At 41.1% G+C, this 14191-nt stretch overlaps 1 protein-coding gene across 5 annotated transcripts in view; it reads left to right on the forward strand.

The window, feature by feature from the left end:
• Positions 1–14191, forward strand: part of DNAH11 (dynein axonemal heavy chain 11) — a 364135-nt gene that overhangs the window by 232210 nt on the left and 117734 nt on the right. For 4 of the 5 annotated variants that reach the window (XM_081536384.1, XM_081536387.1, XM_081536386.1 and 1 more), the window contains 4 exons: positions 1847–1960; positions 4325–4468; positions 5394–5576; positions 7119–7220. In XM_081536384.1, the coding sequence (XP_081392510.1) occupies positions 1847–1960; positions 4325–4468; positions 5394–5576; positions 7119–7220 (543 nt within the window). The remainder of the gene's footprint in view (positions 1–1846; positions 1961–4324; positions 4469–5393; positions 5577–7118; positions 7221–14191) is intronic. The other variant, XM_081536388.1, reaches the window with a different exon arrangement.

The raw sequence follows: 14191 nt of genomic DNA on the forward strand, positions 1-14191 counted from the left end.
TATGGTAGATGAGGCAAAACTTGATAGCCCAATTCATTCAACTTTTGAAACATTGGTTGTGTGATGTGGTTGGGCATTGTTGTGGAGAAGAATTGGGCCCTTCCTGTTGACCAATGCCAGGTGCAGGCATTGCAGCTTTTGGTGCATCATCAGTTTGCTGAGCATACTTCTCAGTGTAATGGATTCGCCAGGATTCAGAAAGCTGTAGTGGATCAGCCAGGCAGTAGACCACCAAACAGTGACCATGACGTTTTTTTGGTGCAAGTTTGGCTTTGGGAAATGTTTTGGAACTTCTTCTCAGTCCAAGCACTGAACTGATCATCACTGGTTGTCATAAAAATCCACTATTCATCGCATGTCACAATCCAGTAGAGAAGTGCTTCATTGTTGTTACGTAGAATAAGAGAAGATGACACTTCAACAAAATGATGATTTTTTTTTAATTTTCAGTCAGCTCATGAGGCACCCACTTGTCAATCTTTTTCACCTTTCCAATTTGCTTTATATGCTGAATGACCTTAGAATGGTGACACTGAGTTCTTCAGTAACTTCTAGAGGTTCAGCTTCAGTGATCCTTTCAGTTGGTAACTGTCAACTTCTGATGGCCAGCTACTACACTCTTCATCTTCCAGACTCGCATATCCTTTGCAAAATTTCTTGAACAATCAGTGCATTGTATGTTCGTTTAGCAGTTCCTGGCCAAATGCATTGTTGATGTTGCCAGTTGTCTCCACTGTTTTACGACCCCTTTTGAACTCAAATAAGAAAATCGCTCAAATTTGCTTTTGGTCTAAGATCATTTCCCTAGTCTAAAATAAATATAAACAGCAAGTAATAAGTCATTAGCAAAAAAGCAAAGTGAAAAATGCACATTAAAATGATATATAACATAAGAGTGTTTTCAATACTAAATGGTGAATTTCAACAATGCAAAAACCGCAATTACTTTTGCACCAACCTAGTATATAATTAGTCTTCATAAAAATTCTATGTACTGATAAACATGCACAGAGTAGAATAATATCTTGTAGTCAGTTGAGCAAAAAAGCTTCACATTTATCCTTTTTTTCAATTTTATTTATTTATTTTTGCTTTTTGCTGTGCTGGGTCTTTCTTGCCGCGCTCGGGCTTCCTCTAGTTTGGTGAGCAGGGGCTACTCTCTAGTTGCAGTGCATGGGCTTCTCATTGCAGTGGCTTCTCTTGTTGCAGAGCACAGGCTCTAGGCTTGTGGACTTCAGTAGTTGTGGCTCATGGGCTTAGTTGCCCTGCAGCACGTGGGATCTTCCTGGATCAGGGATTGAACCGTGTGCCCTGCACTGGCAGGCAGATTCTTAACCACTGGACCACCAGGGAAGTCCCTTTACATTTATTCTTAAAGACTAGTTAACATGGCTCTTAGATAATGTAAATATAGGTAATTAGATAATGTAGGTAAGGTAAATATAAGCAAAAATTAAGAGAATTTTGGCAAAAATATTTTGTGATCTAGTTTACTGAGTCAGCTTAGATTTTCACTTTCCAGGACTTGCCAAAAGAGAAAACTGAAAAACAAAGAAATTGCTTAATTTTACATTTATTATTAATGGCACCTTAAAACACTCAAAGCCCTGCTTTGGAACATTTTGATATTTGAGTCCATTTGTGTTGAGATTTGTGTTGTGTGTTTTGTGTATATGCAAAGCTTTGTGTATACTATGTGCCTGAAGAGAAATTAGTCTTTATGACAAAATCCTCATCTGTTCAAAATATAGGCAAATTATTGAACAGTGTCTCTGAGGCAGCTTGCATTTTTCAATAGAGATATTTGAGATGATAATTGGTTTGTGTGCTTTTCTTCTTTGATTAGGTGACAGCCATTCAGACTGAAGTGTCCCAGAAACAGAGGGAGTGTGAGGCAGACTTACTGAAAGCTGAGCCCGCGCTGGTGGCTGCGACAGCTGCCCTCAACACACTCAACAGGGTAAGAATGATTACTGGGCTCAGGGTTTCCTCAAAATAATATTTGAAGGTTATTAGAGTTTGAATAACTGAATTGAGAGTGAAATCCATGCAATCAAAAGGAAAGAAAGTCGCATAAAATGTTACAGTTGAAACAACTATTTAAGGACATCATTGAGGTCATCATTATAGTTGAACTGCCTTTCCCATCCAAAAGTCTGTCCTCCTTGACCCCAGCACGTAGTCTCCTTTTGAATACTTCCAACGCCATGCAGTTTATGCTATCATAAAAGGCAACTCTATTGTTAGCACTTCGATTTGGCCCAGATCCAGTGGTTCATATTATGTGTTGCTTTAAAAACCAAGTGGAAGATTCTTTATTTCCTCTGTTGCTTTAAGAAATAAGTGGGGAATTCTTTGTATCCTCTGGATATTTCCTTTTATGAATATCTTATAAAAGTAGTGTTAATGAGAGACCCTCAGGGAAAGAAGAAAAACCTGGAAGCAAAGATACCTGGTTTTGACCCACACCATTTTTCCTAGCTTTACGTTATTAGCAAAATCTCATTGAGCACTCAAATTCCTGTAAGAGAAAATCAACTGTGGTGATCAGAAGGACTGTGTAAAGAGAGATGGAATTATGGGCAATGTTATTTTAAAAACCGGCAGCTGGTCTTGCCTTTCGGTTCTGCTAGGCCTCTGGGGAGATTCCCAGGGCATTACTAGGCCTGAGGGTCTTGGATTCACCTTCAAAGAGGAAAGGATCCAGACTTCCACTCCTCTTCAAAGAAATATTCCATTCATTTCTCTCAGTATTCTTTTGAAGAAAATAATTTTGACTGTGAACAGAGAGTTATTATCTTCGTTGATGTTTCTTTTAGCATTACCATAAAGTTGAACAGTTTAGAAGAACATAAGTATACTGTGATGGAAGATTGATTATTCTGCATTCAAATAACCTGCTACCATTAAAATGACAATTGTTAAATCCTAGCTAGCAATGTGAAAAAATGTTTATGATCTATTAAGTGAAAAAGGCATAGTATAAAATAGTGTGTATTATGACATTTTTTAATAAGAACATGCTTATACATAGGAAAAGTTAGAAAAAAAGAAGTAACTGATTATCTCTGAGTAACGAAATTTTATACTTTCCTCTTTCTGAGCTCTAGAATGTTTATTTTGTTCCTTGTGCTTTATCTTGGCAGCTTTTTCTCTGAATATATTATTATTTGCTCAGTCAAAATCAATCAGTATCACTTAAATATAAAGCTCAGTACATTTATAAATGATGAAAGGATTTTGGTTACTTAGCTCTCAGTTAGCATTAGCATACTTTATGTTTTTGCTTTTGCTCTTATTTTCACACCCTTTCTGTTCTTTGCAGTCATTTCCCAAATGAAAAGGCAATTTATGGTAATAGAGGAGAATCAGGTTCAACATTTGATGAGATTTTATAAGTAAGAGTATATAATACAGTTCAGGAAATTTCAAAGAAAATTCTTAAAAAAAAAATGTATCGTGAACCTACATATACTTCTTACAGATATTAATTCTTACTCCAAAGTATTTGCCCTGATACTTGTAACTTATTACATTAATACCATCTCTTGAGTAAATTAAGATTCTGACCTTCAGAGACTAAGGAAGAATGCAGAAAGAAGGTTCAGCCTCTATGGGCATCTTCCTGGTTGAGTCATTATAGTGTTAGAGAAGATGTTTCTTGTGCATATAAAGCAGAAAAACAAAACTAAGAGACTCTGAGCTAAGGGACTCTGTTCCTGGGTTGTTGCTGCTATTTAGTCGCTAAGTTGTTTCTGACTCTTCGTGACCCCATGGACTATAGCCCACCAGGCTTCTCTGTCCATGGGATTCTCCAGGCAAGAATATTGGAGTGGGTTGCCATTTCATTCTCCAGGGTATCTTCCCTACCCAGGGATCAAACCTGTGTCTCTTGAATTGGCAGGCAGATTCTTTACCACTGCACCACCAGGGAAGTCCCTGTTTCTGGAAGGCCTGATTCAACAGCAAATATATTATGTAGGTTGGATGAACCCATAAATACCCTAAACCCTGTACGTTTATGAAATTCTCTGGCCTCAGTGTGCAAGACTCTGCAGGACGGGTACATCAGGAAAATAAATTTACTTGGAAGCCAAAAAGGCAGTGATGTTTCCAAAGTATCATAAAAGTGCCAGAAAGACCTGGACCTACTGGTGTCCCACAGTGGGATCTCTGAGAGGGGTGCAAAAACTGCCAAGCCGAGACTGGTGTGAAAAGGAGAGGGTGGAAAAGACCAGCCACTGAAGACCAGCTTAATGACCCAACAGTGGTCTTGAGAGAGCAGAGCGCCCCTGGTCTTGAAAGTGTGTGTGCTTTTCTTCAGGTCAATCTCACTGAGCTGAAAGCCTTTCCCAACCCTCCAAATGCAGTTACCAACGTTACTGCGGCTGTGATGGTCCTTCTGGCTCCCCGGGGCAGAGTGCCGAAAGACCGGAGTTGGAAAGCAGCTAGAGTCTTCATGGGAAAGGTATCAGCCTGGCAGCGTGAAAATTCTGATGATTTCTGTGTTCAGTTCTGTGGTTATACTTGACAGCAGGGACAGGGGAGGAATGGACTGGGAGTTTGGGATTAGCAGATGCAAACTATTTTATGCAGAATGGATAAACAACAGGGTCCTATTGTATAGCACAGGGAACTATGTTCAATATCTTCTGCTAGACCATATGAAAAGAATGTGTGTGTGTGCATATATATTCTATATATATATATATATGTATAATTGAATCTCTGTGCTCTACATCAGAAATTAACCCAACATTGTGAATCAACTATACTTCAGTAAAATAAATTTTCTTAAAGTACATACAGTTTGAAGAGAAAGAAGAAAGCTATAAAATTCCTAACTATTAAAAAGAAATCATCTTCAGATTTGCTGAGAGTAATCTGCTGTGTGTTCTCTGGACCTAGAACTTTCGTTTGCCTAGTTGGCGATTAGCGTGGGGTTATAGCACACCTAGGTCAGCACCAGCAGCAGTTGGAAGGTTGCTAATTATTTTCAAAATTATGAAAGCAGTTAAGTGTAGGAGGGAGAAAATTACATGGATTTCTTCTGTTGAAAAATGTTACCAATGTACAAGAAGGTGAAGCAAAGGGGCTTAGGGGTATGTGTTTTTCTTTTTCTTTTTCTTTTCTGCCTTTCTTTTCTTCAAAATGTGAATGCCTCCTGTGCAAAGACAGAATATTTTACCCTGGGATAGAAGGGATTTTAAAAGTGTCCATTGCTAATTCTAACTTTAGACTGTAAAGACTGAAAAAGTCAAACAGTGGGATAAATGCAGCTTGCCAATTTTGCCTTTGTTATGTGAATCCTAAAAGCTGATTTTAACTTTTGATCTTGAAATTTTCTCTGCAGCACAAATGGCTCATTGCAATAAGTCTTTTTTACTTTACAGGTGGATGATTTTTTGCAAGCATTAATTAACTATGACAAAGAGCACATTCCAGAGACTTGTCTAAAAGTGGTGAAGGAACAGTATTTGAGAGACCCCGAGTTCAACCCAAACCTGATTCGGATGAAATCTTTTGCAGCAGCTGGTCTCTGCGCCTGGGTCATCAACATCATGAAATTCTACGAGGTGTATCAGGCATGACCAGCTGGTTTATGGGTGTTATTCAGGAAGGACTGTATATATATTAATTTCTAGGCCAGCAAAAAATGTAAAATAATTTGATATTTAATTATCTGAGTAAGATAAATTTCTAAGAATAAGACATGAAAGCGTCAGATTAATCAGAATTCTCTAAAAGCGATATCTGAAATATTGGAAGCCATGCTTTTTTAGGGTAGAGTAACTTCTTTAGATCAAATAGCAGCAATTAAATTTGATTTGATTAGATAAAAACATTTGGGTAGAATAATTATATTTATTTATATTGAAATATTTCAGTTGTTGGCTTGAAACAACTGCAAGTCTGAGTTCATGTTTAATTAAATTTCATCCCTGCTCTCAAAGCAGAAATTTACACCAGCTACAAGTAGACTTAATGAGATGAGAAATAACCTTTGGAGGACTTTCGTATTTTAATGACAAATGTGTTTTTGACTATATGCGGTCTATTCTAAAGTTTGTGCTTTTGGGCCAAATAGAGATAGATGATCATTTCAGTTAATCATTTAGTTATCAAGTACTTGTCTGTCAATTATGTCCCAAACACTTTGTGAAGGACTGAATGTGAAAAGGGAACATGCATGGCCCTTTGCCAGGAAGAACTGACTCATTTCTGTCTTTAAATCTTGTGTTTTATTCGAAGGTTGAATTGCTGAGGAAATGCCATTGTCATTCCTAGAATGATTTTCAGAAAACTAGGTTATGTTCTTCACTCTGGGGACCCACGGGAATAGGACCCTGTCCTTCTCTCTTTAGTGGAAACCTGTATCAGGCAAGACTGCAGACAGATCACAGCTGATGGGCGGCCTCGCTCCAAATGGCGCACCTGACCGCTGTGCTAGCTTCACACCCTAGGTGGAAAGAGAAGCCCAGCACCGGACCATTGCTGTGTTCCGTGTTGTTTTGCTATAAAATGGAAAAGAAAATTTAATTTCCTTTCTCCCTTCCCAAAAGAATATTTGATCCACTCAAATGCTCAAACCTCCCGTTCAGGTAACCTTTAAGGTGGCCAGGAACTTAGGAAAAAAAAAAGAAAGTGTTAGTGTGGTTAACGTTATACTGCGTGAGGGTATCTCACATGTTCCTTTCTGGGTTCAGAGAATTTCTCCACACCAATTTTCTGCCTTTAAGGCTAGACATGATCCCACCTTTAGCTGTAGCTGCTGTACTCGACAATTTCTGGTGATATGAGGATTGTCTCCAAATTTTATGAGAAACTAATTTTAGTATCTTAATGGTATTTGACCTGTGTAGCATTTTATGCTAGTGCTTATCACTCTAATGTCCACAACAAGTGAGTGAGTAATGGACAAGCGGAGAGAATTTGGAAGGCTATGTGGATTTTTGTTCTGCTGTTAGGTGTTACCATGACTAAGAGTAAACACCAAATTTCTAGGTGAATTAGAGATTTTAACTGTAAAACTTCCAGCAAATAGAAGAAATCAAATAATTACTTGCCCTCTTTGCATCTTCACTGCCTTGTGAAATAACCCTTATGTGGCTTTTCAGGTCTACTGTGACGTGGAACCCAAACGCCAAGCATTAGCCCAAGCAAACTTAGAACTGGCTGCAGCTACTGAGAAATTGGAGGCTATCAGGAAAAAGCTAGCGGTAAGTACAGGCTTCCTCTTAGGAAGAAGTTCCTAAGAGGTGGAACTTTTTAGGATCCCACCTTCAGACAGGGCCGTCTCTGAGACCTACCGTGCAGGAAGGAACTGGACTTTTCATGAATATATTCATTTATATTCTTCTTCAGTAGGCATTCCTTGTCTGCTGGATGCTGGACACTGAGCTGGAAAAGGGAACTTGCATGATTTCTGCACTTAAGAAACTTTCATGGTCTGGCAGTAGAAAGAGGGTAGCATTCAGGGATTTAAAGCAAGGATTCTGGAACCAAAGTGCCTGGATTTACATCCAGACTCCACTATTTACTGTTTCACCCAGCACATGTTAGTTAACCTCTCTGAGCCTCTTTTTTCTCATCTGATAAATAGCACTTACTATCTATAATAGCACTTACTTCTTAGGTAGATCATGAAGATAAAATGAGAATAATTCATAATGAGAAGTTAGCACAGTGCCCGGCACATAGTATATGATTAGAAAATACTAACTGCAAATATTATCACCTTGACTGTCTCTACAAATACATAACAGATCATTGCCATTTGGTGCTACAAGTATATGTGTGACTATATCCAGAATGCAATAGGAGTGCCAAAAAGGAGTCTAGAGAAATTAGGAAAAGTTTTATAAAGAAGGTGTATCTGATAGGAGCTGCAAAAATTACTTGTGAGTCACCAAGGATAACAAGATCAGGAGAGGTGTTTGTGGTTAAAAAAAAAAAAAAGTGAAGAAAAGAGGGAAGAAGCAGTTGGTAGACTTGACGAGTCCTAGCAGGCCAGAACCCTAACATGAATGTCTAGGGGATGATTAGGAATAGTAGGAAGGAATGAAAGATGAAGTTGCAAAAGTTGAGCAAAAGCCTTCTCTGCCTTTCATGCTGCAGAATTTAAATCTTACTGATCTTGGTATTGAGCCTTTGAAAGATTTTAATAGGTTAATGACATGGTCACTTTTCATCAATGGAATGGAAGCTGGAGGAAGAGAAGAGGCTAGCTGCAGAAAGACAAGTTAGAAGTGCCACCGTGGGTCCTACGAGGGCCTCAGCTAAGGCAGGAGAAGCTACAGTGGAGACAAGAAGCAGTAGTTGGTAGACTTCACACGTCCATGGATTTAAGGCTACTGATGACATGGTGGAGGGAGGGGCACATACAGAATAGAGATGATGAGTTGGAGGTGCCTGCCATGGTAGCATGGAGTGGTACAGTCAGAGTGACAAGGCTGGGTAACCCTGGCCACCTAGGGAAATCCTCAGAGCTTCAGTTTCTTAACTGTCACTTCATGATAATAACAGCTAACTCTCAAGGTGGGCATCTGTGATGATTTTTGGCTGCCAGCATCCAATCTACGTTTTTCGGGTGGCAACAGACTGGTTTATCTATGAAGAATTACCTTTCCCCATTGGATACACTCAGGTAGGACTTCGATCAGGGGTACCTTTTTCTGTCCTAGCTGAAGCCTGGTTATGTGATCCAAGCTTTGCCAGTTTGACTCCCCCAGTCTCTAGAATCAAATCAGTAGCCAAAGAATGAGACTGAAAATAAAGTTCATGTATGGTAGAACAGTGTCCAGAGGAAACTTTCAAGTATTTCGTTCCTGCCCCCAAGTCGCTCCGCAGCTCCTAGGAGCCTGTGTGTGATTCTTTGCCTTTCCTTTCATTGAAAGAGCTCTCCCATTTTTAGGAGATTCTCTTTAGCTTAATTTGGCTAGAGATAGTCTCTAGGAGCAGAAAGAGTTGAGGGGAGATCTGAAGGAGCATGCTCCCGTCTTGGAGGAAATTCTATCGTGGGTCTCTGAGCAGGTGAACTCAGGGATCACTACACCTAGACTGTGGTGCTCACGGTGGGCAGGCAGCCAAGCTCAGCTTCCTATAGAACAGGACTTGAACTTGGCCTGATTATATGTGGGGGCACTATTGTCAACAATAGTAGCTGACTTAGACAAATTTATAAAAAAGCATATTAATTTTATTAAATTTAGCTTCGCTTATTGGTCAATGCTCTCACTGTCAACGTGACTAAAACCTTTAGAAAAATGTGGCTATCTATTATTAATGGCTTTATGTAATTATTAGAAGAAAGTTAATATTCATGAAAAGTAATGAGAATGCTCAAGACAGCCAGAAAGTAAAAGTGTTAGTCGCTCAGTTGTGTCTCTTTGCAACCCTATGGTCTGTAGCCCGCCAGGCTCCTCTGTCCGTGGGATTCTCCAGGCAAGAATGCTGGAGGGGGTAGCCATTCCCTTCTCCAGGCAATCTTCCCAACCCAGGGATTGAACCCAGGTCTCTTGCATTGCAGGCAGAATCCTTACTGTCTTACCAGTTCTAAAGTTAAGACTTTCTATGCTTGTGCAACTAGTCCTCTTTTGGGTACAGCCTGCTATGAGCTGAAAAGAACTGCTTGCCTCAGTTGTTTTCAAAGACCCACAGTAGAAGCAGAGGTTCATATGGTTCATATATCAATTAGCTGCAAATCTAAGTTTACAGGCACAGAGAAAAGAATAACAGTCACAGTGTCTTTATGGAAGTTGGTCTCTTCTATCCCCCTATCAAGAGTGGATTTCCAGAGAGTAGTTATTAATGCAACAGAATCTCTGTTTGCTGTTTTCACCAACATTCAATTAGATGGTAGTAATGTGTCAGTAATGTCTTGGTTTTTATGGTTATATTGTGGTTGTATAGGAGAAGTCCTTTGTAGGAAATTTGAAGTAAAAAACAATTCTCTATGAAGACTGGTCAGGCCACAGTCAAAGACAAACTGAATAGTTTCTGTCAGATGGTACAGAGTCAAGTCAAGGTTTGAGCCCAGGTGACATGATAATTTTTGCTAACGTTGCTTTCATCTCCTTCAGCCTCTGTTTTCTTCTCTCTCATGGCCTTTCCCTCCTCCTCATCTATGCCTTCTGTTGCCTTCTCACCTAGAAAAGCAGGGCTGTGTCTACCAGCATTTAGGAAATTCATTCATTAACTAGTATTAGACTTTGTATATTTGTTCTTTCGAAGTGTTTATCTCTAGTTTCAGACTAAAAGATGGCCTCATATTGAAGGCTGAGTGGGGGAAAAAAACCCTGCTTAGGCCATCTTGTCTTTGAAACATACAGGATCTAAGGATGGCCATGAAAATTTGTCTCTTTAGGGTAGTGATTCTCAGAGTGTGTTCTTTCAACCATAGAAGCATCAGTGTCACCTGGGAACTCATTAGAGATCCAGACTCTCAGATCCACTGAATGAGCAACCCTGGCAGGGAGCCCAGGAATTTGGGTTTGATCAAACCCTCCAGATGGTTCTGGTGCACACTTCAGCTGGAGAACACTGGTTTTAGGGTGTCTGGTGGGCTGGGGTCTTCGGACTAAGTCCCTCCTCCGCCTCCCATTTATTTCTAGAACACGAGAGGCCAGGGCCTGTCGGGAACTGTGAAGCAACCAAGATTCTACCCTACTCACAGGCTGACAGGTTTACCCACCAGTTTCATAGATGCTGGGCAGAAGATGTGGGGTATGGGCTGACTGGGTCATAAAGTGGAGGGCTTCATTACCCACAGCACAATGAGCAGCGTGAGCCTCGCGTGGGCCTCAGCTCTCCAATCCCCATGGCCGTGACACACAGTGGGTCAGCTGAGGCAGTTCACAGTGGGTTTGTGTCATAGCTGAGATATCCCAAGCTTAGGAAACACCCCCTATAAAGAAAGCTGCAAGTAAATCTGCCCAACTTTTATCCCTTGGAGAAACACATCTTTAGTACTCTGGTCAGGAGATACTTGTGTCCTGTGCCCTGAGAGAAACACTGGCTCTATTTCTGAAGCCTATTTGCTCTGCAGATATCTTGCAGAAGATAGTCCAGAGCAAGAGCTGTCAGTAGCTCTTCATGAGAAGCAGAGAAACAAGTGCAGGAGCCCATGGTCTCCCAATACCCAGTCCCCAACCAACTTTACAAAAGGAAACGGTATATCAGCTTATATCTTAGGTATGTGAATTATTGTTGATGAGTTGCTCAGTCCTGTCTGACTCTGTGACCCCATGGACTGCAGCACACCAGGCTTCCCAGTCCTTCACTGTCTCCCAGAGTTTGTTTAAACTCATGTCCACTGAGTCAGTGATGGCATCCAACAATCTTGTTGCCTCTGTTGCCCACTTTTCCTGCCCTCAATCTTTCCCAGCATCAGAGTCTTTTCCAATGAGTTGGCTCTTTGCATCAGGTGGTAAAGTATTGGAACTTCAGCATCAGTCCTTCCAATGAATATTCAGGGTTTATTTTCTTTAGAATTGACTGGTTTGATCTCCTTGCAGTCCAAGGGACTCTCAAGAGTCTTCTCCAGCACCACAGTTTGAAAGCATCAATTCTTCAGTGCTCAGCCTTCTTCATGATCCAACTCTCACATCCATACATGACTATTGGAAAAACCATAGCTTTGACTATATGGACCTTTGCCAGCAAAGTAATGTCTCTGCTTTTTATTACGTTGTGTAGGTTTGTCATAGCTTTTCTTCCAAGGAGCAAGCATCTTTTAATTGCATGGCTGCAGTCACCATCCACAGTGATTTTGGAGCCCAAGAAAATAAAGTCTATCACTATTTCCATGGTTTCCACATCTGTTTGCCATGAAGTGATGGGACTGGATGCCAGGATATTAGTTTTTTGAATGCGGAGTTTTAAGCCAGCTTTTTCACTCTCCTCTTTCACTTTCATCAGGAGGCTCTTCAGTTCCTATTCACTTTGCCATAAGGGTGGTGTCATCTGCATATCTGAGGTTATTAATATTTCTCCTGGCAATCATAATTCCAGCTTATGATTCGTCCACCCCAGCATTTTGCATGATGTACTCTGCATTTACATGTAATAAGGAGAATGACAACATACAGCCTTGATGTACTCCCTTCCCAATTTTGAACCAGTCCGTTGTTGCACATTCAGTTCTAACTGTTGCTTCTTTTTTTTTTTTTTTTTTTTTGCGGCCGGGCGCTTGGCGCCAGAAGCGAGAGCCCCTCGGGGCTCGCCCTCCCCGCCTCACCGGGTCAGTGAAAAAAACGATCCGAGTAGTGGTATTTCACCGGCGGCCCGCAAGGCCGGCGGACCCCGCCCCGCCCCCTCGCGGGAAACGGGGGGGGGGGGGGGGGCGCCGGGGGCCTCCCACTTATTCTACACCTCTCATGTCTCTTCACCGTGCCAGACTAGAGTCAAGCTCAACAGGGTCTTCTTTCCCCGCTGATTCCGCCAAGCCCGTTCCCTTGGCTGTGGTTTCGCTGGATAGTAGGTAGGGACAGTGGGAATCTCCTTCATCCATTCATGCGCATCACTAATTAGATGACGAGGCATTTGGCTACCTTAAGAGAGTCATAGTTACTCCCGCCGTTTACCCGCGCTTCATTGAATTTCTTCACTTTGACATTCAGAGCACTGGGCAGAAATCACTGTTGCTTCTTGACCTGCATAGAAGTTTTGTAGGAGGCAGATAAGGTGGTCTGGTATTCCCATCTCTTTACGAATTTTCCACAGTTTGTTGTGATCTACACAGTCTAAGGCTTTAACATAGTCAATGAAGCAGAAGTAGATGTTTTTCTGGAATTCCCTTGCTTTTCTATGATCCAATGGGTGTTGGCAATTTGATCTCTGGTTTCTCTGCCTTTTCTAAATCCAACTTGTACATCTGAAAGTTCTTGGTTCACATAATTGTTGAAGCCTAGTTTGAAGGATTTTTAGCATTACCTTGCCAACATGTGAAATGAGTGCAATTATGCAGTAGTTTGAACATTCTTTAGCATTGGCCTTCTTTGGGATTGGAATGAAAACTGACCTTTTCCAGGTCTGTGGCCACTGCTGAGTTTTCCAAATTAACAGCATCATCTTTTATGATTTTAAATAGCTCGGCTGGAATTCTGTGAACTCCATTAGCTTTGTTTGTATTAATGCTTCCTAAGGGCCACTTGACTTTGCATGCCAGGATGTCTGGCTTTAGGTGAGTGGCCACACCATCATGGTTATCTGGGTCATTAAGACCTTTTTTGTATAGTTCTTCTGTGTATTTCTGCCATCTCTTCTTAGTCTCTTCTGCTTCTGTTAGGTCTGTGTATACCTAGGTCAACTCTATGAAATGGGTGACATTATTTCATTTTTCAGATGATGCTTGCATGCATGCTAAGTCACTTCAGTCATGTCCAACTGATGAAACTGAAGCATAGAGAGCTTAAGTACACGGTCCACCTTGAGGCTGCTTAGCTGATAGCAGAATCCAGATATGAACTCAGGTGTCTGATACCAGAGCTAAGATCAGCTTCTGTATTTTATAAAACCATGCACTGTGTGTGTGTGTGTGTGTTTGTATTTATGTGCACACATTCAGTCATGTCCAACTCTTGCGACCCCATGAAATGTAGCCTTCCAGGCTCCTCTGTCCATAGGATTTTACTGGCAAGAATACCAGAGTGGGTTGCCATTTCCTCCTCCAGTGGGTCTTCCTGACCCAGAGATTGAACCTGCTCCTCTTGTGTCTCCTGCATTGACAGGAGGGTTCTTTACCACTGTGCCACCTAAAAGTGAAAAGTGAAAGTGAAAGTTGCTCAGTCATGTTGGACTCTTTGTGACCCCATGGACTATACAGTCCATGGAATTCTTACACCAGAATACTGGAGTGGGTAGCCTTTCCCTTCTCCAGGGGATCTTCTCAACCCAGGGATCAAACCCAGGTCTCCCACATTGCAGGTGGATTCTTTACCAGCTGAGCCACAAGGGAAACCCAAGAATACTGGAGTGGGTAGCCTATCCCTTCTCCAGCAGATCTTCCCGACCTAGGAATTGAACTGGGGTCTCCTACATTGCAGGGGAATTCTTTATCAACTGAGCTATCAGGGAACCCACTGTGCCACCTGGGAAGCCCTATAAAACCATAAGTGCTTTTAATAAAATATAACTCTCTATATTATTTATTTTGACCTGATTTCTAACTGAAGATGTGTGATATCTCCAC

Source organism: Giraffa tippelskirchi, chromosome 10 (genome assembly GCF_054371585.1).
Source record: "Giraffa tippelskirchi isolate mGirTip1 chromosome 10, T2T-mGirTip1v1.2.pri, whole genome shotgun sequence".
Taxonomy (NCBI): domain Eukaryota; kingdom Metazoa; phylum Chordata; class Mammalia; order Artiodactyla; family Giraffidae; genus Giraffa; species Giraffa tippelskirchi.